General features: G+C 33.2%; 1 protein-coding gene across 4 annotated transcripts in view; it reads left to right on the forward strand.

Annotated features, from left to right (window-relative positions):
- The first annotated feature begins 6272 nt into the window (after window positions 1-6272).
- The window catches only part of LOC101890605 (leucine-rich repeat-containing protein 40), a 31562-nt gene continuing 11411 nt past the window's right edge, over window positions 6273-26423 (forward strand). Inside the window, exons 1-4 of one of the 4 annotated variants that reach the window (XM_059127007.1) lie at window positions 6273-6527; window positions 7065-7401; window positions 21060-21247; window positions 22297-22500. In XM_059127007.1, the coding sequence (XP_058982990.1) occupies window positions 7245-7401; window positions 21060-21247; window positions 22297-22500 (549 nt within the window). In that variant the 5' untranslated portion in view covers window positions 6273-6527; window positions 7065-7244. Of the gene's footprint in view, window positions 7402-20537; window positions 20593-20704; window positions 20972-21059; window positions 21248-22296; window positions 22501-26423 lie in introns of those variants that run through there. The other 3 variants (XM_005186408.4, XM_020037797.2, XM_011295429.3) reach the window with 3 other exon arrangements.

Below are 26423 nucleotides of genomic sequence, written 5' to 3' on the forward strand. Positions count from 1 at the left end.
AATGCTAGTTGGATTTGTTTGGAAGAAGATATAAAAAAATATATATAGTATAAATTTCAAATAAAACCTAAAGCGCAACTTGAGTTAAAGATTTTGTTTCGCACTTGAAAGGTTTCCTAAATACGTTTATGGTTACTTGGTGTTTAGCGTAAGCCAGTGCAAATTTAAAAATATTGTAGTTATTTTATGTTATTTTGTTTTCGTTGGTTAGTTTATTTTATACTAGTGTGTTCCTGCAACTTCGCTTTTATTATATTGTTTTCAGATTTTATTTGTTACACATTCAATACTTTCATTGTTTTTTTACCTTCCACCAATCTATGGAGGGTATATTAAGTTTGACATTCATTCATATTTCTTCTTTATTATTCTCCAATTTTAACGAACCTTTCGATTTAGATATTCCGATGATTTTAATCCCAATTTTTGAAATGTAGTATAGAAAGTTCCTAATAACATTAGTATAATATGTATCGCCAATCTACTGAAATTCGGCACTTACAAACGTTTGTTTTTAAAGTGACACTTTCCAATTGATGAAGGATATTAAAAAGTCGGGCTTGCCAAACTTAACGGCTTGTTTATTTCTACCTTTTTGTTATTCCTAATACGAAACTTGGCGATATTTATAGGAAACTCCACATCGCCTAGGCATTTGTGCCTCTTCAATTCGGGTTTGTAGTACTCATATGGTGCACAATTTACTTGAAATCGGATAGAGATATATATGGGAGCTATATCCAAATCTGAACCGATCTCAATAAAATTTATCTGAGGTATTTCTAAGCTGTATCTGAGATATTCCCCCAAACATCGTTGTTACAGAGTGCATATTACGGCTGTGGAGGACAAAAATAACAAATCGGATGAATAATGTATATGGGAGCTATAGCTATATCTGAACCGATTTTGATCAAATGTGGTACACTTATTTACGACCAAATGTATGTGCAAAATTACATTACTAAAAAGATGTTTGGTATTGAACATGGAGTTTATCTGACCCCTTTATTTCGGGTTCTCGTTATGCATGTTCTATCCTCTCTGAAATTCTCATTAGGATCCTATATTTAGTATAGCCCTATATGATTACCAACCGAATTGTCTGTAATTGGTATGTTTCTTATACCCTACACAACATAGTGGCAAGAAAATTATGCCTTTGTGCATTTGTTTGTCAGATGGAGAAGAAAACGACATAGACCCATAGTTACTTTTGAGTATCTTTATATCTTTCTGAGTCTATTTTTTTTAAGTATCAGTCTTATATATTTTGACTTGCATAATTTTTGGTCCAAAGGAGTGGACTAATAATGTTAATTTCGTATCTGCACTAAGACTGATATAAATATTACACTTTGCCAGAATTGGACTACTTCGTCACTTTATATGAGATATGTGAAATGATGAAATGTGCATGAGGTACCAGATATAGTGGACCGAAGTAATCCAATTCATCTAATACTGATAAAAATATTGGAATCTACGATATTTGAAGAAATTATTTTAAATTTTTATGCGAATAATTGTTGATCAAAATTAATAATCTTTTGTGTGGGAGAAGTAGGTCGATAGTTTCCACATTCACATCAAATTTCTAGTTGAGAGAAATTTTCAGACATGCCAAGTTTGAAAAAAATCGCCAGATTGTTTCGCCAAAAGATGAAAAGATGAGCCAATATCAAGCCTCTTCGCACCTAATTTTGTGTTAGCATGTTTGATAATAATATAACGATGAACCAAGTTTGAACCAAATAGGATACTCCCTTCGAGAGTTATCGCTGGACCTAGACCGACTCCAAATGTCCTGAACGTAGACCTAGGATCTAAAAATGATAGGTACGTTTCGGACGTATCAAATGATATGTACCCTCTGTAGCCATATCGTTGAGGGTAAAAAATGTAAGGTATAAAGCATGGCATCTCATACTTTATATGAAATTGCAAAAATATTCGGTAAGAGCCATACACACAGCTAAGAAATACTTCTGTAAAATTTAGATAAAATCGGTTAAGATTTATATATGTCTTAACCGATTTATCTAAATTTTACAGAATTATTTCTAAGCTGTGTGTAAGAGCCGGTAAGAGCCATACCGAATATTTTTGATATTACTTTATTATGGCTTTAAAGAAGCATATAATGATTTCTCACACACAATAATCCTCAGTTACCCATCTGCCACAGATCTATACAGGATCTACAGGATCTTCTACTTATATAATGTGTCATCGGGATTCCAAATACAAAAACACTTTCTTATGCAGATAAAAGGTCAATGATATTTTCTAAAAACACCCATGATTGCCTAGAAAATTTTAAATGTCTTTTGCCTATAGACCCTAACCTTAACGGTTATCAACCTTCGCAAAAATCATCAAAGGTCAAAGATCTTCATATAAAGCATTGTACCTCGACAGTAAACATATTTTTTTAGAATGTAGAACTGAAAGTAATTTGCCTTTTAATTCGTTCACCAAACATCTCCCTTTTCGACAATGCCCTTTGACAATAAATCCGACTATTTCAAACAGCAACAATTTCACGTGATATGAATGAATATCAAAACCAAAACCGCAAGACAAGTCAAGACTTCTCAAATTCATGCATCACAAAAACTATCACTTTCAGTTCCTTACATCGAGTACAAAAAAGACGATTAAATAATACGCAGCGGTTAAACGTTAGATCATTTAAATAAATTTAAGCTGATTGATAACAATCAAAGTGCCTATGTTCCGATTTGGATACTATCAAGAGCTTTGCATTTGCTCCACCTCTTCCCATTTAGAATCTTCTGAGGCCCTTGACCTAGGCTCATGTACGCACAATGGGTAAATTAAACACAATGTTGTATTAGAACATGGTATATCCTACCCTCCCATACTCCTCCCACTAACACGCTCTCTGTTGTGTCAATATATCTTTGCCATGTTCACGTGGATCATCTTTGAATTGATCCACAAGTTTTGTGGAATTGTTGACTTTTTTAAATTTATTTGTTTTTTTATTCTCAATTTAAATCTAGGCTAATCTAATCTCAATATCTGGTGACTTTTAATTGATTGCATGGATCACGTTTTATATGAGATATTCTAAGAGAAATATAGAATGGGATTCTAAGATAATGGTCCAATATTAAATGGAAAATGTTTTTTCTAAAAATATTCTTAAAAAATCCACGATCATTGATCTGATATTTTTTCTAAAAATATTCTTAAAAATACAACCTTAATAATCTGCTTATTGAAAAAAAATCGTTCATTGATCTGACAGTGCCTTCAAAAATGTTCTTAACAAAGTAATGATTAGTAAAACTATTCTTGAAAAAAATCGCTTATTGATCTGAATGTGCGTCTAAAAATATTATTTTAAAAATAAATCTTATTGACATGACAGTTCTTCCGAAAAATTTTCTAAAAAATATATGATTATTGAGCAAAACGTTCTTGTAAAAATAAATATGCTTATTTACATTACAGTCCTTTTAAAATTATTCGTAACAAAATCACCGGTCATTGGTCTGATTATCCATTTAATATTATTTTTAAAAAGTCCATAATTTTAAAATATTCTTAAAAATTCTCACTGAAGTTCTCCTTAAAATATTAAAAAAATCACAATTATTGATCTGATAGTTAATTTTAAAATATTCTTACAATTCCACACTTATTGATCTGACATTCCCTTTAAATATTCTAAAAAGACCCACGATTATTTACCTCATATTTTTCTAAAATTATTGTTAAACAAGTAAGCAAAGGCTACAGTCGAGCGGGGCCGACCGTTGAATACCCTACAACACTATAATAAACGATACAGTTTATATAGGCGAGATACTCGAAAGAATTCCACAAGATATTGTGACAAATTATAAAAGATAACCATCAGGTTTCGTTCTCTAATTTTCGAATAATAGCAACTAATGTTGCACTTAAATGGTCTTCCTAGATCTGGAACCAATATTTCTCAAAGACCTATAATCTCCTAGAAGTGGCAAAAGATTAACATTTATTATTGGTTTTTGACTGAAACGCATCTATATGAGATACAGACATTTGACTATATTCTTCAACGAAATCAGCGTTAACGAAATAGTCAGAAGTGCGTCTTTCCTGTATTTGTGAATTCTCCAAAAAGTCACTGGAATCGACATTTTCGTATATATGGCGATCATCTCCAAAAAGAGTAGGCTTCTATTCTGACCCTCATCTTATCCCCATGCAAAATTTCGTAAGGATCGGGCCATAAATGCGATCTGTATATGATATTCTGATGTCATAACTACTTAGTTTTGTTAGCTGTAGAAATATTACCAAATGTTTAATTCAAAATGAAAATATGCCAAAAATATGACAAAATTGAAAAAATATGAGAAAATTTTAGAAAATCAATATTTTCATCTTTAGAGAGATATTTTTATGCGATTTTTTTAGACGTTTTTTCTTTCCAGCCAAGAGGCCATTCTGAATTAATGAGAACTGTCGAAATCAGTTCAGCCGTTCTCGACATATGAGAGATTTTCCAAGCATATCTTCTTTGATAGACATATATATCGCACATATTTTGCTATATATCCGATTTGTTGGATGTTAACATCAATGTAAAGGTCAGAAGTAACCTTGTCATGGCTTTGGGATTTCGCTGGGATTTAAAATATTCGCGGTTTAATGAAAAATTTTGAATTTTTTCAACACAAAATATATGGTCTATTTTACCCGCTAAATATTATCCGATGACCACCCAAATTGGTAGGCTTCTTCCCCGTCCTAAACTCTAGCTACATGCGAAATTCCGCGTCGATTGGTCTATAATTGCGACCTGTATAGCTACTGCAAAATCCGACATTTTTTCAGTATTTGGTCCATTTCAACCCCTAAACATTTGGCGATCATCTCAAAAAGAAATAGGGTTCTATTCTGGCCCAACCCCGACCTCCATTCCAAATTTCGTGAAGATCGGGCCATAATTGCGACCTGTAGAGTGATTACAAATTAACATGGACAGACGGACAGACGGACAGACGGACGGACGGACATACATAGCTAGATCGACTCAGCTCGGCGAGCTAGGATGATCCATATATACTTTCCTATATGGGAAACCAATATTTCGTGGTGTTACATAATTTTTGGCCCAATCAAACTTATAATACCCCCAACACATAGTGTTGTAGGGTATAAAAATCAAATTTTACCCCACACATAAATCAAAAATTATTATCAAGCACTTTATGAAAGTAGAGCTTAAAAAAGAAGACACGTGTATCGGCATTTTGTAAGTTTACATCGAAAAGTAACCAAAATAGAGAGAGCAAGTTCCAACCTCTTCGAAACTTTTTGAAATGTTCGCATTAGGATTCCTTGTATTCCTATATTGTTATATATAATGCCTTCTGCAATATTGCAAATAAAAAACAAGGTATATTTTTGTCGAAATTTTTAACAAGCAAGTAGTCCTTTAAACGGATTCGCAGCAAGTCAAAATATTCTACAAAATTATTTGTCATGAAATTCTACTATTGGCCCTAGTAGAGGTCAAGAATCTAAATCTTACATAAACACCAGAAATCCATATATATTAAAAAACTTATTGCGATTTTGTGCAATATTTTAACTTGCTACGATTCCGTTTATAGGAAGTTTTTTTTTTGTGGCAGTGTTATGATTGCTTTGACTTTCGTTCTAAAAATTACAAAAATCCACGCTTATTTTTTAGACGGTCATTCTTTAACTTTTTAAATCTCATATAAATGCTTTCAAAAAATCTTAATGCAATTGGTCTGACCATTTGGAAGAAATAATCCGAATTCAAAAAGTGTTAAAAATAAAATATTACTGTTACACTTACAATTGTTAATTGCTTTTTTTTCTAAAAACTTATTTGAAAAATCCACCATTATGTATGTGGTATGCTATTCAAAAACATTCTTAAAATCTGCAGTTTTTCCAAAATATGTCTCTTTCCGTCTTCTTTTTTAATCGTCCTTAAAAAAATATGTAAAAAAAATCTGGTGTCAAATGTTGGTTGACTTGTGTATGCACTGCGTTTTTATCTATATCAACAACCATACCAATTTGTGTATATTTTCAACGTCTCACATGAAGATGGCGCTCGTTTGCGATATGGCAACCTCTTTTTTGTGAAAGAAAGAGCAACAAAAACAGAGAGATAAATTCATTCATTCGCCACTCAATTTCCCTAATACTTCTCCCCCAAGGCACACATGTGTATCTGTCGAATACAACTGTCAAATAATAGCCACACTCGAGAAACAACAACGAATTGAGGTGGAAGCAAACAAGTAAAACAAAATTGTAAATTTACGAAATGTGAGATAACAACAAACGGAGAAAAAAAATAATAACAACAAAAATTAGTTTACTAGTTTAGTTTAGTTTGTAATTTTAACGAAGCCCTAACGGATCGGCAGCGGGTCGCAGCAAAATTCAAGTGGAATTCAAAATTCAGCAACAAAAACAAAAATTAAACGCATTGCGGACTTCGTCGTCTCGTTTGTTTGAGTGTATGGAATTTCGCTTTTTATTTTAATATTTTTATTTGGTGGGGTTGTTTGTGATTGGACTCTTCTTTTGGGCCCCCAAATGTATCCGTGACGGAACTCATCATAGTGCAGAGAGTATGTGTGTATGAAGAAGATTGTGGAGAGGCCGGGTTGCAGATAAAATTATGAGGGCATAATAATTTGGTATATTTATTTTTAGTTTAAAAAGAGATGTGAAATTGTTATTTTTTCAATATTAATCAGATAAGGTGTGCTACTGTTGTTGTTTTCCGATTCTTATGAAAACTTGAAATTTGTTGTTTTTCAATTTGAAAATTGCTAAAAAAGTTTAAATTTTGTATGCATTAATATATTTCGGCCGTGTTGTTGTTTTTTTTTTTTTTTTTTGCACTCTCTGTGACCATTGGCAACGTGAAATGCCGCCCGGGCAAAGGCAATCCAGCAACCAACCAAGCGTGACATCAATAAAAATTACACTTTAATTGCAAAGTATTTAGCATTCTTTGTGTGTTGTGTTTGTTTGTGTCGTCTCTACAGAGAAAAGTGAATTTAAATAAAAAAGAAAATTAAGTAATCAAGGTCAATAAAACAAAACAAAAAAAAAAACGACATATTATTTCTGCCCCACAAAAATATCTCACATATCCCCTCTCTTTGAATCCTTGACTCATCGTAAGTGTCGTTGACGCCACAAGTCACCCCAGCACCACCACAACCATGCGCCGCCATTCTCAACGACCCACACTAAGGAATCTTAACCCGGTATTCCATAAACGTGAAAAATCTGAAGACAATACCGCCGTTTCCGACAAGCTATTGAAATTAGCTTGGAAAACGGGGGCATTGAATCTATCCGGCAGGGGCCTGGCCACTGGTAAGTAATAATAATTGAAATCGATACTATTTCAATTCTATTGAGTAGAAAAGAAGGATATTAAAATTCCATTAGCCAACCAGCCGGTCGGGTCTGTGTCATGCGCCATCTGAATTTGTACTACGTCACAATTGTTGTGGACACTCCAATCACCCCTTTTGACTGGCAGAGTTCAATAGATTATTTTTTCAAAAGAATAGAGGATAAAAATAAGCAATTTATTTGTTTCCACAAAACATTCATATCTATATATATAAAAGGAAGTTGTGTTAGTTACTACGCTTATAACTTAAGAACCGCTGGACAGATTTTAACGATTCAAACAAATTCGGAATTGTCTCTTTTCCGAAAAGGATAATATCCAAAAAAAAATCGCGTAAAAATGTGATATATTAACATTTTCATTTTGACTTTTGAATTGTACAATAGTAATGTTTTATTTTGCATGATTTTTTTCCATTTTGACTTACTTTTTTCTAATGTACATTTGTAGTGTTTTTTATATTTTATTTTTGAATTCGAATATTAATACCAATTTATTTAATTGACTTGATTTCTTGAGAACTGAAATTGATGGCGGGTTACATGGAAGTGTAGTACCGAATTATGCGGTGGCGAAACGGAATAGAGGATATCGAAATAATTAAACGCGGTCACACCAAAGTTAAAAGATAATTACTTTTTCAAAATCGCCAAAAACTCACGAAAAAGAGATCTCATTGCACAAATTCTGAAATCGGGAAAAAATCGAAAAAAAATTTTTTTTTCAATGGAATCGATTTTTAAAATGAAATGGAATCGATTTTAAAATATTGACAAACTTTGTAAGGATCTTTAAACATTTGCTGTAAAAAATCAGGTAACAAGTTGAAGATTTTTACAATTTGTTATTCTTTTTTTGTCAATTTTTTTTTCAATTTGTATTATCATATTGAATTCAGTTGATTTTTTGTGAACAAAATAAAGAATAATTTTTCACTATATACAATTTTTCAACAAAAAAATTAAATAAGTGCGTAATAGGATGTTAACTGACATCTACCTTTCAACTCCAGGGCCTATATCGTGGTTCAGCTGGAAGATGCGAACACATTTAAATAATCAAAAATGACCAAAAAAGCCTAATGGGCCTCATCTCAAAGCGTGAACATACCTTTTTTATGTGACAATAATCCGTCCAATAATCCATCAGGAAAATACCAAATATAAAAGGTGCAAAATAGTAGAGCGATTGGGACTTTTATTAAGAAAAGGATTTCTATCCTCTCAGAAATTCTTCCCAAACATTCAAGATACCTTAAATCGCTTTTGCAGGTCATGATATAGATCATAACTCACGGATAAGGGTACAACCCGATTTTATATTTATATAACCATCGTATGATTCAAGCTATTTTTGGGGTCTTAGTCCCTTTTTATTTTTTGGCCCTTATTTGGCATCTTTGTGTCTAAGGGGGTACAGAACCTCTTCGCATAAAATTTGAAATTTTCAGAGTAGGGCCCATATTGGTCTTGAACACATTCATCAATTGATTTGGCTAAAAATTTTTGTTATGCTACCCTGGGGAAGGGAACCATCATACAGATAATTGCCACATAGGAATTATTTAAGTAAAGTCTCCACATTGGAGTATCCCCAAGTCCACTTTCACAACTAATGTGTGGTCAGAAAGGAAAATTTTGTATTCTATTGAATTTGTAACCCCCAAGAGAATATTGGTTGGGAACGTAGATTTGGAATGTACATCTATATGAAATAAATTGTGGAAACATGAACAAATTACAAATATAAGAAAGTAGTACGGGACCGAATATTTGTTGAATGGACATTGAATTATACTATGATGAAAAATATGGACTTTATGGGGTCTCCAATTTACAATTTAAATGGAAAATAAAATTATTTCCCATCTTACGGTAATGGGTGTAAAATACCTATATTTTTGATTTGGCCTCTATTTGTCATATTGGATTATAAGGGGTAGAAGAAAGTTTTCAAAGTAGGTCGATGTTTCGGAGTAGTGCCCATATAAAGGTACCTCCTGATTTTACCATATTTCAAAGGATTTGGCTAAAAATGTGTATTCGGGGGGTGAAAATCTTACACAAAAATGTCAACATATTCACAAATTTTAGAATTTTCTCAATGCAATAGTATACCCTCAAGTCCACCTTTTGGCGGACAAACAGACCGACATGGTTAGGGGGACTTATGAGGACTCTAATGCACAATCTAAGGTGCTAATGGGTTTAAAAAAGTAATTAACTTTGCCTATTCTTAAATCATTCAGCCCTCAATTATGAGGTGTACAAAATACAGTAAATTCCAAATTACTTCTCATTTGACTGTAAAATTTTGCTACGATTTTTACAATACTAAAAATTAATTTGATCCCTTACATGGGGATAAGATTCATATATACTTTTTAATAGATTTGTTAGCACATCCACACATTTGAAGCACACGGTTATAAATGGGTACAGATATTTTAAAACACTTTTAATCGACCAGTACGCGAACACTTCTATCAGTCACATCTGTGAATAATTATGCTTTTAAAAAATATGCATAATAAACAAAAACTACGGGCCGGCAACGCGGACCGGGCCAGCTAGTATATTTATATGCATACATATTAACTCATGAACTTGTATAGGAATATGAATTAAAAAATAAAAACGGGAATAGGCAGGGAAGTTCTTTGAAAAGCATGGAAAATAAACTGAAATTATGCGATGATTGGCCAGTGTTAACCCTATAAAAATATAAGTTGTTCAAACAGCTAACATTCCCGGATAAAATACTGATGGTTCTAAAAAACTTTTATTGTCAATTGTTTCAAATTTGGTATTTAAAGTTCGAAATGAATACTACAGACTACGACAGAAAATTTTGTGAAAATAATGTAATGACAGAAAATTGTCTATGCAGGTCTAGGTCTTCGTATAGCTCCGATATAACGATACCTCCCTATATACGGTATTTTGATAATTTTAGCTACATTATTGACGGTTTATTTCAAGTTTCGAATTTGAATATGGGAATGGCTTATGACAAACAAAGCCTATGTAGGTCCATGTCGTATAGACCCCAATATGACGGCTATATTCGGTATTTTTAAGATTTTAAAAGAATTTTTAACGGATTTTATTTTTTGAAATTTTTCTAAATTCGTTCCAAATCGTGGGGGGTATTCAAAGTTCGGCCCGGCCGAACTAACTGCTTTTTAACTTGTTCTCTTTAAAATCGGATCAAATTAAGATCCGTCATTAAATTTATTATCATAAATTCCACTATTATTTTTTTTAATTACAAACATTTTTTTAAAAAATCCACTATTTTAATATTGAATGCCCTTGAAAAAGTGTTCTTAAAATACAAATCTATTAAATCTATATAAATAAAAGAAATTGATTGACTGACTTAACGATTCACCAACGCCCAGACGAAGCGGCTGAATATAGAATCTAGAAATTTTGAGTGAGGTTCACTCTTTGTCGAAGGTGTCAGAAACTCGTACTAGAAGGGGTACTCTTTGCATTTGAGGAAGCAGTAGAGTTAGAACACTCAAAATTGGAATGAGGGTCACTGATGATGGAGTGTTAGTAGATGTACCAACGCGTTTTTTTTTTTGAAATTCGCACTACAAGGGTGCGAAAAGTACTAAAATGTACTACATTTGGTACAATTTCATATCATGTGATGTGGGAATCAAGGTTGAGGAGTTCGGTAGTTTTGGAAGTGTGTACTCATGTATACGAAAAGTACTAAAAGGTACTAAATTTTGTACAATTTGAATTTGATGGAATGGGGTGAGCTGGAATCCAGAAATTTGAAATGACTGACATTACTGGCAGAGTGTGGAATTGAGATATGGAGTAAGTTTTCAAAGTTTGTACTTATGTGCACGAAAAGTACTAAATGGTACTGAATTTGATACAATTTCGATTTGGATGAACCGATAGAGCTGGAATGCTGACATTTGAAAATAAGATTATTATAGCACTGTAGGACTGAGTTATGTAAGTAGTTTTGGAATTTCGTACTTATGTGTACTGAATGGTACTAAAATTGGTACAATTTAAAATTTGGCAGAGCCGATTGAGTTGGAATCCAGAAATTTGGAAAAATTATAACTGTTGTATTGCTGGATTGGAGTATGTAGGAAATTTTGGAAATTCGTAGTTATGTGTCCTAAATGGTATTAAATTTGGTACAATTTTAATTTTGGGAGAACCGATAGATTTGGAATCCAGAAATTTTGGAAATAAGATTTCTATTGCATTGTATTATGAAGGTAGTTATGGAAATTTATACCTATGTGTTCTGAATAGACTAAATTTGGAAGAATATGGATTTCAGTTAACCAATAGAGCTGGTATCCTGAAGTTTGGAAATAAGATAACTGTCGGAGTGAAGGATTGGGATATGGAAGTAGTTTTGGAAATTTTTACTTATATGTACTAAAAAGTACTAGATTTGGTACAGTTTTAATCGACAGAGTTGGAATCCTAAAATTTGTTAGAGGGTTGGATAGGTTGTATAGAAAGTTTTGGAAATTCATACTTATGTGTACTACATGATACTAAATTTGTAACAACTTGTATTTGGGTGAACGGATAGGGCCGGAATTCTGAAATTTGGAAATAAGATTTCATTGGCATTATATGATTGAGGTATGGAGGTAGCTTTGCAAATTTGGAGTGTTGGATTGCAATCATGAAATTTGCAATTAGGATTACAGTTTAAGTGTAGGATTAGAGTATATACTAAATGATACTAAATCTACATATAGATATAACCACGAAAAAATAAGTGATTGGCTGACTAACTGATTCATAAAGGCTCAGGCGAAACGTGGTGGGGATAAACATTTTGGTATTAGGATTAGGATATTAGGATTTTGAAAATCCTAATGTAATGTGTATATATAGCTTATGAAAAGAACTAGAGTTGTGAATATTGGTTTTGGATCTCTGTGACTATTTAGCGTTTAGATAAGGAGGTGAATTAAAATCCGATAATATAACATAGCAAGTGCTACATGAAATAACGTATCATATGTAGGGTAAATAAACCATTTTAATGGTTTAATTTATAACTTCAAATTAAGAAATAGTGGCCTTTAATTACATACTATATATTTGGGGTAAAAATCACGCATAAAGTTATTTAATATAAATTCCTTTTTCTGCATGCGAAGTACTGGCATTTGCTAGTTTTTTAATAATTACGGAGAAAATCCAGTATATTATAAAAGTAGGGCTAGAAAAGAAGACACGTATTTCGACGTTTTGAAAGCTTACATCGAAAGGTAAATAAAAAGATAAAAGATTCCTCGGAATTCGAATTTGGTACATAGTGTCTTCGGCAATTTTGCAGATAAAAATATTTTGGTCAACAATTTTAACCATCAAGCGAGCCAACAAAGGAGGTTCAGGGAAGCCAGACACACCTATTATTTAAAATCCGCAGTGTAGGTTCCGACATTAATTATAGCCCTTATGGTATTAAAAAATATTCATCAAAAACCACGTTGACATTTTTAAGGCCCTTAAAAATATTATATCACTGATAGCCATTTAAAAAATAGCCTTATATACTTACCATTCACGTATAACTCCCACATATTCGTTCCATCCAATTTAAATTCTAATCGCTTTAAAACAATATAATAACAATCATATTGTCTGGTTAACCCAAAATTTGTGACAATTGTTGAAAATTTTTAATGAATGTCGTCCGCTAATCAAAAGATCTGCAAGACAGCGATTCAAGAAAGAAATTTTGACGGTTAATTTACTAAGAATTGCAAATTCTTGTCTTGACTTTCTTTGAATTTCAAATCACAATTATGTTTGTGACAGCAAACTTTGTTGTCAGATGGGCTTATTGGCCGACCTCATGTTTTGAGTTACCGGAGATTTGTTTTTGTGCAAGAAAAGTTTAACATATTTTTATTTGAAATTCGCTAAATTTTAATTGTTTTAAAATTAAAATAGAATAAATATAGTAGGTATGATATATAAAGGTAGGAATGATATATAAATATAGTAGGTATGATTTAGTCGGCTTCGCCTAACATTTGTCCTTTTCCTACAGAGAAGATCATTACTTTGTTTTTAGTTCAACAACGTAACTTAATTGACCCAATTTTTATTTGTAAGTTTCTCTTGGCTCTCGATTACAATTACGAAGAACTCTTATCTTGGCTTCAAATGACAGGGTTTGATATTTAATTTTGACACTTGGTGTGAAATGTTTACACATTTCAAGCTAATTACCACCCAAAGAAACATTTCCAGTTTTAACACACCGAAACGAAATTCGGTTGAAGGACAGAGTGCAAGCTATTTAAGCGTTTGAAGTGAGATCGGAATGAGTTTAAAGATACCAAAAACGTGACTAAAATGAAACAAGTTTTTGGTAATTGTTTATATTCCGTAAACATAAAATTACCGTTAAAAATAGAGTGTTTTTGTAAAAACAACAAGGCGATAAAAGAGTATAGTTGTTAGACATGGATTCAAAATATTACAAAATCAACTTGAATACTTGTTCGTAATTTATTGCTAGAACTTTATGGATTCATGTCAGTTGTATTGTATGTGTAGGAAATGATGTGGTTAGAAGTGTTGTAAATTACATTTGGGGTCATTAATTTAAAATGGGGATATGCTTTTAAACTTGGGTCCCACCAATGTATTACAGGGTGAGATAAAAAACAGCAACAAATTCAAACGCCATTTTTTATTATTTTTTTTTTTAAATTTTATTGAATGAAAGCAGAAAAGGTCGGAAATAGCATCAAATTTTAGAATAAGTTTAGATTTGTTCGAATTAGCCACCTTTGGCACGAATTATGGTCTTCAAACCAATGAAACCGTCACACGCTGTACGAATGTTGCTCTGCGGTATTTTGGCCCATTCCCGGCGAAGCGCTTAGCGTCTACTTTACTTTGGCGGATAAATTTCGTTAATTACCGAAATTATAAGCATTTTAATTTTAACGATGTTTGTCGGTAACTCAAAAAATGAATTATAGAATTCCACTACTGACCACAATTTTTTCTTATGACAGTCATGTCATATCAACACATGTACACAGTTCCAGAGATTGGATAGGGATATGTATTGTTTTGAATAAAAAACGATTTAAAAAGTATCTGTCGGTTTTGCCGACAGATGTATACCCTCAGTATACGTCAGCTTTTTAAAAAAGTTTGAATAGAATCGCTGAAATGTTTCGCAAGTTATGATAGATACAGACATTTAAACTTTTGACCCTTTGTGGGGGGAGGTACCAGAAGACAGAGCCGATATCTACTATCTTCACAACAGATCTTGTGTTATAGAAATATTAAAATATGCGAAATTTAGAATGATTCAGATGCTCATTTCGTATTTTATGAGAAATATATTTATACAAATATTGACTCATTAGCCAGACCGACGGAACCCTTAGATTGACTCCAAATGCCCGAGGCATCATCATGATATATACCCTCTGTAGCCAATAACAATAATATAACAAACTATGCAAATAGGTCCAAGTTGTGAAATATACCCCATATAATGCTACTTTCCGAAAATCGTCATTCTGATACTTTAATTACATTTGTCAACGGAGAAGTTTCAAAGTTTGAAGTCCCCTATATAACAGAAAAATGTCTATACCTTTTATTGTTATTACCTTAGATGCAAATGTTGACCACGACTGTGCCCTAACGGTCTATCCGCTTAGTCCAATTTTGGTACACTCTTTCCAACTTTTCGGCCTTTAAGTGGTAAGGTGACATATTTTATGACGTGGTGGTAAATTCTACCCCTCTAGATTTTACAAAATTTTTGTAGTATATGTATAAGCTTGAATACTTTAAATTACAATAAATAAAAAAATATTTTTTTTATTTAAACAAAACTTTTATTCATCGTGATAGAAGAGAAAATTTCAGAAAATGTGAAGGGAAGGTAAATTTGACCACCAACTCGTTAGTTAAAGGTTAACATGACCCCATAAAAATAGTCTGAATCGTACGAACTAGGCTGCTAATTGGCCCGTGAAATAAAAGGTTAACCGATCATGCATCTCAATAAGTCCATTGTGCTGTGTGGAACGTAAATAAAGCTCTTGCTTTTTGGACAAAAAAAATATGATGACCATAAACCACACCAAACTGTGACTTTTCCTGGAATTATTTGTAGCTTTTGCAATGCTTCGCTAGAATATGTGGCTTAAATCATCAAACTACCGAATATACGATGATACGGTTGTATGTGTCATTATCGGAAGTTACCGTTATATGGGGGGCTATACCAAAACGTGGACCCGTATATCCTATTTCCAATACCAACCATCCTAGACACAACACAAACTATTGTGTCAACTTTGAAAGCTCTGCATCAAATAATGTGGTCTGTAATTATATCTCTTATAAATTGTGAAATAGGCATGAGATTCTTTTCAAATTTCTTACTTATTTTTTAATTAATTTAATTTTTAATTTATCGGATCAATTCTTCTGTTACCTCTCCCACAACGGGTCAAAATTTTGAATAATTAGGACTCTCATAAATGCGAGATAAGCATCAGATTCTCTTCAAAATTTTCACATCCCAAAATTTTTGATAACACAAGATCTAGTGTGAATATGCGATAAATCGGATAATTTCTTCTGGCACCTCCCCACAAAAGTGATACAATTTTTGAATAACCAAAATGCTTATAAAATGTGAAATAAGTTTCAGATTCTATTTAAATTTCACGCATCGTAATATTTTTATACAAGATCTGGTGAGAAGATTGTAGCTATCGGTCTAGCCCTTCTGGTACCTCCCGAAACAGGTCAGCGATTCCTTTCAATCATGGCATATCTAATTATTTCTCTCAACCAGAGATCTGTTGTGATTATGGAATTTACCGGTTTCTTCTCGAACCTCCCCCACAAAAGGTTAACTTTTTGATTAACAAACATTTTATAAAATTTGTAATAGATCTCTGATTTTCTTTAAATTTTAGATATCGCAATATTCTTTTCAGTATTAGATGAAGTGGAACACTTCGATCCGCTACATCTGGTATAACACTCATATTTCAACATTTTCGAAAAACTATTACATATCTTATACGCTGTAATATTTATATCAGAGTATAATATATATAAGTGTGGATGCATACGAAAGCATTCAGCTGCCCTCGAGAGACATCAATAATGTCATAAAAAATCCGGACAAAGCAATTAAATGAGCGACTGGATTTTAACCAATCTGCTTAGTCCACGGTATAATAATATTTTGAGGACACCCTCTGGTGGCTTAAGGTTTAATGTATTTTCTAAAGATTCAAAAAATTATTTTTTTTTTTTTTTGTGTAAAACTTTCTGTTATTAAAAAGAATCAAATTACCCCTTTTAAATACTTTGGTGCCGAAATCTTTTAAAAAAGTGAAGAAAAAACTCAACAAAAGACAGGTTGGTGAAAAACATACACAACGAGACCAAAGAAGAAATAATGAAGATAAATAAGCCTTGAGGGCAAAATTCCATTATCTCTGCCTCTAATTGTTTACTCATGATTGTGGTCGATATAGCAGCAATGGCTTCAATAAAGTGTTCATAACTTAATTTTTTTAAGCGAATAGATTCAGATTGCCTACAAATAACATACCAAAATACATACACACACATATATATGTATATATGGTGGTCGAGTTGTTGCTTTTCGCTTATGGAGGGTTCATTAAGATCGCTTTTCAATTTTTTCAATTACAAAAGTCAGACCATAGACGCAAGACAGAAGTTAGGTGGTTGTCTGTCTGCCTGTTGCTCTGTCGATAGGCATTGCTGTTGATGCCTGCCCCTGCCCTATGTGTGATTATGGTGAGGTAAATATGCGGGTATTACTGTAAATGAATTATTGTTTGCTGGTTTCGTATTTATTTACAAACCGTGTTGAACGATTGATGATATGAAAGTGAAGTTTGCTATTCTTCATTTTATTTTAAATAATTCATAGACGAAATAATGTTAAATTAATAACACACATCGAGAAATAAAGGCTTCTTTTGCTATGTATGTTAAAAGTATTCTGCGTGAAGGAGTATACTAGCCTCAGAATCGAAATATTTAACAGTCTTGCTAAGTTAGAGAAGGAAATAAATTATAGATCATTACTTAAGGTATCAGCTAATACAGTTTTAATACCCTATATCTGGGTTACTTTTGCCTGACATCAAGTTCAATTCAATACCCTCCATCATGTGAAAATTTGTCTCATGGCCAAACCGGCAATCTCAAAATTTGGAAGTTTCGTTATATGGCTGCTATATATAGTACATGATTTGTTAAGGTAATTAATACATATATAAAAGATAAAAAATAGAGGCCAAAGCCTTAAAAATCAAAATGAAAATCGTTGTTAGGAGGAGGGGGGAGCTACTCAAAAGGTGGATTTAAGTTCAATATTTTTGCGTTAAAATGTGAAAAGTCAAATTTCATTAATTTTTTTTCAGGAATTAAACTACTAAGTAAGTCCCCGAAAAACTCCCTCAAATTTATACAAAGAGTGAAACTCATTCAATTTCGAGCGAGTGCGCTCCGGAGAGCTGAAAAAAATCGAGCGAACTCAATTTTTCGATGTTGCTCAAATATGAGTAAGCCTATTTTCCTCGTTTTTGAGTGGGAGCAAAATTCGTTCGAAATCGAGTAGCATCATCGTTGCCGAGCACTCTTTTAGTTTTTTGTGGTTATATTTCTATGTATGTGTTTTTTCTTCCCTTCCCTTTCCTTACACTAATTTTCAGTCTTAGAGAAATCTCCTGCTCTATTTTGAGCAATTCTCCTCCCACTCCAATTTTTCAAACATAGGTGACAAAAACAAAACCAAAAAGAGTAGATTTCGTAAAAAAACTTCCGCTCTTCGAGCCATCCTGCTCGCGAACAAGTTTCGCTCCCAAGTAAAAATGGAAAAATCTGGGCTCGACTACTGAGAACACAAAGTGTCAAGTTGCATCTGATTTGGCTAGAAATTCATTTAGACCGACTATAATACGGAAATTTAAACCGAAACCATATATTTAAAATAGGGAGGAAAAGCTATATGCGCACTATACCAACAAGTAGATCTACATTGAGTATTTTTTATGAGACGTAAATATAACCAGAGAGCATACGAGTGGTCAGTTTATTTGGTTGAAAAGGGAAGGAAAAAAGCTCAAAAATACATTTATTTCATGAAATATAAGAACCATATTTAAAAAAAAAAAAAAAAAACATTAAAAATATAGAATACTGGGAGGTAACATTGTATGAGGTTTATAAGAAAATGTGGACCTCTTTAAAAAAATTCCATCATAGGAGATGGAACCTGTTACAAACTCTAAGTATCGAAATTCAAACGATTCCGTTTGGATATGTGGCTTAAATCATCCAAATACCGAATATCTGGATGAACGGTTATAGTGAGGTTATAAGAAAACGAGGACCTATATAGACAATGTTCTACCACAGGGGGTAGAACCCGTTACAAAACTCTAAGTCTTGAATTATAAACACTACTGTTAGAAAATGTGTTCTGAATCGCCAAAATACCAAATGTCGGAAGGTGCATTTATATGGAATACGAAAACCTTTACCGACATTGCCCATTTACAAACTTAACCTGCCACTGACAAAGTACGCATATATATCCAAATGTTATCCTTCTATCTCAATTCGTTCGAAAAATCGCGTGATTACAACAAGCTAAATCGACTTAGAATTTCACGCTGATCAAGAATATATATACTTTCCTGGGTCTAACATGAATATTTCAAGGAGTTACAAGGGAAATGACAAAATTAATTACCTTCCATAGCATGGTGAAGGGTATAAAAGCATGGGCTGTTAGTTATGAATTATACTAGGGTTACATGTTTTATGCTCTCAGACATATGGGTATCATTTGAAACGGCCAAACGAAATAACGGTTTTAGATCCTAGGTCTCTTTAAACCGAACCCGTTTCAGTACATTAGGATTCGATCTAGGGATATTCGTCCGTCTGTCTGGCTGCTGCGCACGATAACTCTCGAAGTGAATATCCGATTTGGTGCAATCGCCAAATAATAGAAATAAGAGCCAAATTGTTTTCGATATACTTTCGCATATACCAATTTTTTAACAACAATAGGTCTGGTAAGAAGATGGGATATGTCAATCTTTTTATTCTTGTACCTCCCCACAAAGGTTCAAGATTTTGAATATTTATATATCTCCCAAAATGCGAAATAGGCATTCAATTATCTTCAAATTTCACACATTCCAATATTTTTATTAAAACACAATATCTAATCAGAATATATCAGTCCACTCCTTCTGGTACATCCCTCACAAAAGGTCAATAATCTCGACGCTTGTAAAATGATCGTATATCCCGATATTTCCATACCTAAATTTCAGGGCTATACCTAAACTTGGGGCGATATGGTTTTGAATCCCAAATAAAATGACAGATAGCCTCCAACTTATGGAAGAGTGTATAAAAAGGCTTTATGTGAAACAACCGATCATTTTATATACGAAAGGTTCCAAAAATTCTATCTGAGAATGTCTAGCCTTTGCAACATTGGTCTAGTAGTCTAATTAACAATCAAATCTAAACGTTTTTCTGAAGGGTGTAATTCCAAACCACTGACGGAACGATCTAGGCTCCTTTGCCTTTGAATATTCTTATTGCATACGTGAATTGAATAATTAATTTCCAATGGAAGCCGCAGTCGGAAAATAGAATTGCCTTAAATGACGCTGAGATGTTTTGAACAAAACGTTTGCGGTTAATTGACAGCGAATCGATGCGATTGCGATTCCATAGCTGTGAATTAACATTGATGTGAAAATTGAACATTGAATGCACCGTCAAAGCATAGAGTGAAACTGGTGGAAGTGGAAATATGAGCAGCTACAAGCACCAACAGCAATATTTTCACGGTGGAAAAATATGGGCTTGTGAATCAACTTGACAGTGAACCTCAATGCGGTGCAAAGTCATTTGACACCACAAACAACATATTTTACAGCTAACTGGCTAGCTGGCCAGGCACTCAGTCAGTTGGTTAAGTTAAGTCAGTCAAGCTGTTAACAAGACTCAACAAAACGACGACAACAAAAAACATAATGACCGACAAATGCATTGTCGGTAATAATACCATAAACGGTGAAATAAATTTCATGCCTGGTTAAATGTTTTAACAAAATGAAAATCTCTCATTCATAAACAAAATATGATACGCTCATGACAAACGTTTACAGTAATCGTAGAACTTTTAAAGTGAAAAGAACAACAGCGTTATTTTCTTCTTTCTATTAATCGGAACATCCCCGAAAATCAAGCAAAATAGCTACAATAAAGAAAAAACCCAAGGAGTTGACATCCTTTTGCATGTGTCGTCGTCCTTATCCCAGGCGACGTTATTACCATATACGTCCGCTACATTTGCTGGGTCCCAACCATTCGACCAGTGAAATGGAGAGCGAGGACACAGATAGCAAAGATGAAATTGAATTACCATCGCTGACAACAATTGCAGATGATTGTAGTGTAGCATTTTTTGCATCCTTTTCTGTTTCGATTTTTACTCCAGTTTAATTGCTATTCTTATTAATTTTCTTCTTTTTTTCCAGTACCTGATATAGTCTATGACATCAATGCTAGCGACAAAAATGCTGAGGTCACCTTGGAGTCGCTGGTGGCCAAGGAGGAGGATGCCTGGTGGAATCAATTACCTTTGAATAATCTAGATTTAAGTTCAAATCAACTAATACAGCTTTCGCCAAAAATTGAAAATTTATGTTCGTTAACCACATTGACGGTGAGTAAAGCAAACCAAGGTAAAAAATTAACAAGTCAAAAAGTACCAGTCGGGTTTTCCTACAGATGTATGCCCTCAGCTTTGCATTCTAATTGTTTAAACCGTTGATCCTTTATGATAGAGGTTCCGAAGAAATGGGATAAAATGGAATGCACGAGTTACTATATATATCCGTCTTCATATCAGATCTTCTGTAAGAAGAAATTCTGAGATGTGTTAAATTTGAAGACAACCGGACATTTTATGAGAATTACAATTATTCAACATTTCGACCCTTTGTGCTGAGGTACTTGACGGAGTGGGCCGATATTGTCCATTGGCGCACCTAACCTAGCATTGATAAAAATTTCAGGATTTGCATTTAGCGTTTTATGAACTTCATAACTTTTTTAAATGTTGACCCGTTATGGGGGAGGTATGAGAAGGAGTGGCCCGTTATATCCGTCTTTCATACCAGATCTTCTGTAGTAAGAAAGTCTGAGATATGTTAAATTTGAAGACAATCGGACATTTTATGAGAATTACAATTATTCAACATTTCAACCCTTTGTGCTGAGGTACTTGACGGAGTGGGCCGATATTGTCCATTTACTCACCCAACCTAGCATTGATAAAAATATTACGATTTGCATAAAAATTAATGATTCTTTCTGGTTCTATAAGGTGAATTATTTTGAGTTTGACCAGAAGGAGTGGACCGATATTGCCCATCTCCGAATTCGATCTATGTTTGATTATAATATCACGATATTGGATGTAATTAGATACTCCCTTCGAAGGTTATCGTGAGCACCAGCCAGACAGACAGACAGGCGGACAACACCGACTCCAAATGTCTTGAACGAATTTGGTCCAAAGAGACCTAGTGTCAAAAAACGGTTATTTCGATGAAACACATTTTGTCCGTATTATATGATATATACCCTCTGTAGCTAAATGGCTCAGGGTATAAAAAAAAAACTTAAAACTCTCCGCAGCTACACTCTTTAACTCCAAATCTGTAAAATAATAATTTGCCTATTTCATTTTACTCCCTTTAATTCTTTCAGCTTCACGACAACGCCTTAACCTCCATACCCAAAGAAATTGGAAAATTAGAGAAATTGTTACGCATCAACCTGAGTCGAAATCGCCTGAAGGAGCTACCGCGTGAATTTTTCACTCTACCTGACTTACGTTACCTGAATTTGTCGCACAATCAATTCGAAGAACTCAATCCGGATATCAGCGATTTGCATATGTTGGAATTTTTGGTAAGTAGTTGAAGTCAATTAAACATACATAATTACAAAAACGTACTCATAACTTATTACTTTATTCCGAAAATATAACTTGTAGTTCATTATAAAATGTAAAAAAAACTCCAATTTGCAAAAATGTCATACATTTTATTAATGCCTGTAACAGATATATTTTTGAAACGCTTCTTAACTCAGTTAATTCTTTAAATTCAAATAACTCCTTTTTCAATTCCTATACACTAATTAATTTCATAATTCTAGCTCAGTTCACCCAATATCAATGGTATAGTATTTAAATAGCGATTCTTCAAATTTTAAGAACACATTCTTATCCAAGCTCTACATTCCAAAAGTGACTTCCATGTTCAAGATTCTGCTTTAACACCATTTAGTACTTTTAGCGAACTTATAGTTTAATTTTTTTACAACACGTTTTATACCCTCCAGGAGGCGATGTCCGTCTGTCTGTCTTTTGTAATCACGCTAGCTTTCGAACAAATTGAGATAGAAGTAGGCAGGTTAAGTTCGTAAATGAGCCATGTCGATCCACGTTTTTGTATAGCCCCATATAACGGTACCTCCCAATATTCGGAATTTTCATGATTTTTCACGTTTTTATCGAGAGTATTTACCAGAACTACTTCAAATTTCGTATTTGAAGTTAATGGATCGTAATGGATACTACAGCCTATGACAAACATTTTTGTATGCAGGTCCACGTCTTCGTACTCCCGACATTCGGTATTTTCATGATTTCAGCAACATTATTCTCCAGAATCGTTTCAAATTTCGTATTGGGAAAAAATTCGCATGCAGGTCCACGTCTTCGTATAGCCCCCATATGACGGTACCTTCCGATACTCAGTATTTTCATGATTTTTGCGACATTATTCACCGGAATTGTAACAAATTTCGTATTTAAAGATCGTCACGGGTACTACAGCCTATGACAAAAAAATTCGTATGCAGGTTCACGTTTTCGTATATCCCCCATATAACGGTACTTCCCGTATTCAATATTTTAATGATTTTAGCGACATTATTCAATGGAGCTGTTTAAAATTTCGTATTTGAAGTTCGCAATTGGTACTACAGCGTATGATAAAAAAAATCGTAAGCAGGTCCACGTCTTCGTATTGTCCCCATATAAATTAAGTGATACTTTTCGGATTTTTTGAAAATTTTCAAGTTTCTTCCAAATGGTGGAGGGTTTTAAAAGTTCTGCCCGGCCGAACTTAGCTGCTTTTACTTGTTACTTGTTTAGATTCTAGCTTTACACCTTAACCCCATTAAAATTTATTTGTGCCCAAAAAGAACGAATTTTTAAGTCCGATTTCTTCTAAATTTCAGATTGGTGGCTCCAACAGAACTCCACCTTACGTCATGTTTGGTGCGAAATTTTGAATTCTTGTCATACTTTGATTTTGGACACTTTTGCTTAATGTATAGAACACTGAAAATTACGGAATGCAATTGTTGCGAAAAGTTCTATAAAGTAAATACTGTCATTGACCGATCAGTAAGAGCTAGAACTTTAAAATTTTGCCTGAGGCACAGGAAGATACTCAATTGATTGTAAGCGAAGTCTATTCGCGTTTAGAGGGAAGTTTGTGCTTTTTCAATAGTAACATATAAAAAAGTAGCTAAGTTCGGCCGGGCCGAACTTTGTCATTTGGAAGGAACTTGCAATATGTAAAAAACACTGCTGAAAAATGCCTATTTAATTTTAAAAATGCCGAATATCAGGCGTTATGATTAAACGGGGCCATACTAAAACGTGGATATTTACAGCCAATTATCTGCCAGAAAAGGAGTGCCTATTAAAAACTTCAAACACCTAGTTTAATATAATTCTGTAGCTAAAATCATGGTACAATAAGAAGGTAGAACAGCTTCGTAAAGCTACAGAAATACAGCCCTAAGGCTATGCCCGCTTCATGCCAAATTTGCATGCAACAAGTTGTTTTCATTTATTCGATAAAGTTACTTATTTTCAAAATCAGTTGAACAGCGGAAAAATAAATGAAATACCTGGATGTTTTTTTTTTCAAAAATATAATCTAAACAGTTCTATTTTTCAATTCCAATGCAAAACTGGCTAATAGATTTAATGCGCGTCTCGCAATTTATGCGTTTTCAATTTCATTGATTTTGAAATTTTTTTACATTTATTAAAACAAAGAATACATACACAAAATTAGCAGAAGTCGGATACATTTAGAACAAATTGTAATCAGCTGGTAGCTCTACCTTACATTTTTATTGTACCATGGCTAAAATGTACCGAATATTGGTGTGTACCGTTACATGTTAGCTGCGCGAGGACGCGAATTTTTGTGGGCAATTTTCTGTCATAGGAAACAGTGTCCACTGCAAACACCAAATTCAGAATTTGAAATAATTCTTGTGAAAGGTATGACAAAAATCATCAAAATATAGGGAGGTACAATTATATGTGAGATATACGAAAATGTGGACCTGTATAGGCAATTTACTATCACAGTAGGCACGGTTAAATTTAGAAGGTAAAGTCATTCCAAATAAGTATTTCCATATTTGCATTTTTATTTGTAATTTAGCTTGTCAAATTTTACTGCATGGAAAGCAGGTTCAAAGCAAGCATCTCTGGTTTGCGTATGTACAATGGATTTATAAATATACATTTTGACAATGAGATGTTTTCAAATGAATAATTTTGAAAATAAAAACAATTGTAAACATATCATTCCATGACTTTACCTTCTTAATTCTACATTCAAATTTTAAACAAACCCGGTAAAAATTATGACACAAATCATCAAAACACCGAATATCTGAAGGTAAATTTATATGGGGTCAAAACTATATCTATATCTATAAAAGAGGAAAATGTTTGTACGTTTGTTTGTTTGTTTGTTTGTTTGTTTGTTTGTAATTTATGGACTCGAAAACTGCTGAATAGATTTTTCTGAAAATTTCCATATATACTGCAACATCGCCTGAAAGTAACATAGTCTATATACATTTTTGAATTTCCACTTGGAACTGGAGATATAGCATCAGAATCGGAGGTACCTCCCAAAAATTTAGATTTTATATGCACATATCTATTGATCGGTTAAAGATACAGTCTACAAATTTGGAATGTGTAACGGAATTTGGAACAAAAATAAGTTTGCTAAATTATATTGTAATCGGTTCAGATTTGGATATAGCTCCCATATATATTTTCGACCGATTTCGTTCATTTGAAGCCTCAAACACAATATGAATGTTCGATTCCAATGAAATTTGGAATATGTGACGGGATTTGATCCGAAAATAAATTTGTCAAATTATATTGAAATCGGTTCAGATTTGGATATAGCTCCCATATATATTTTCGGCCGATTTCAAGCATTTGATGCACCAAACACGCTATGTATCCCCAATTTCAATGAAATTTGAAACGTGTGATAGATTTTATCTAAAAAAATTTATTTCCCAAATTATATTGAAATCGGTTCAGATTTGGATATAGCTCCCATATATATTTTCGGCCGATTTCATGTATTTGGTGGACCAAATAAGATATGTATGTCCAAATTTAATGAAATTTAAAATAAGTAACGGAATCAGGAGCAAAAATGAATTTTTCAAATTATATTGAAATCGGTTCAGATTTGGATATAGCTCCCATATATATTTTCCGCCGATTTCACATATTTGATGCACAAAACACGATACGTATTTCCGATTCCAATGAAATTCGGCATGAGTGGCTAAATTTGGTACAAAAATAAATTTGACAAATTATATTCAAATACGCTCAGATTTAATTATAGCTCCCATATATATACTCAGCCGATTTCACATATTTGATGCACCCAAAGCGAGAAAGACGAAATCTGGCACCAGAAAAAATTTCCAAATTTTATTGAAATCAGTTGAGGTTTGGGTATAGCTAACATATGTGT

The sequence above is a fragment of the Musca domestica genome, unplaced genomic scaffold, assembly GCF_030504385.1.
Source record: "Musca domestica strain aabys unplaced genomic scaffold, Musca_domestica.polishedcontigs.V.1.1 42, whole genome shotgun sequence".
Lineage (NCBI taxonomy): Eukaryota > Metazoa > Arthropoda > Insecta > Diptera > Muscidae > Musca > Musca domestica.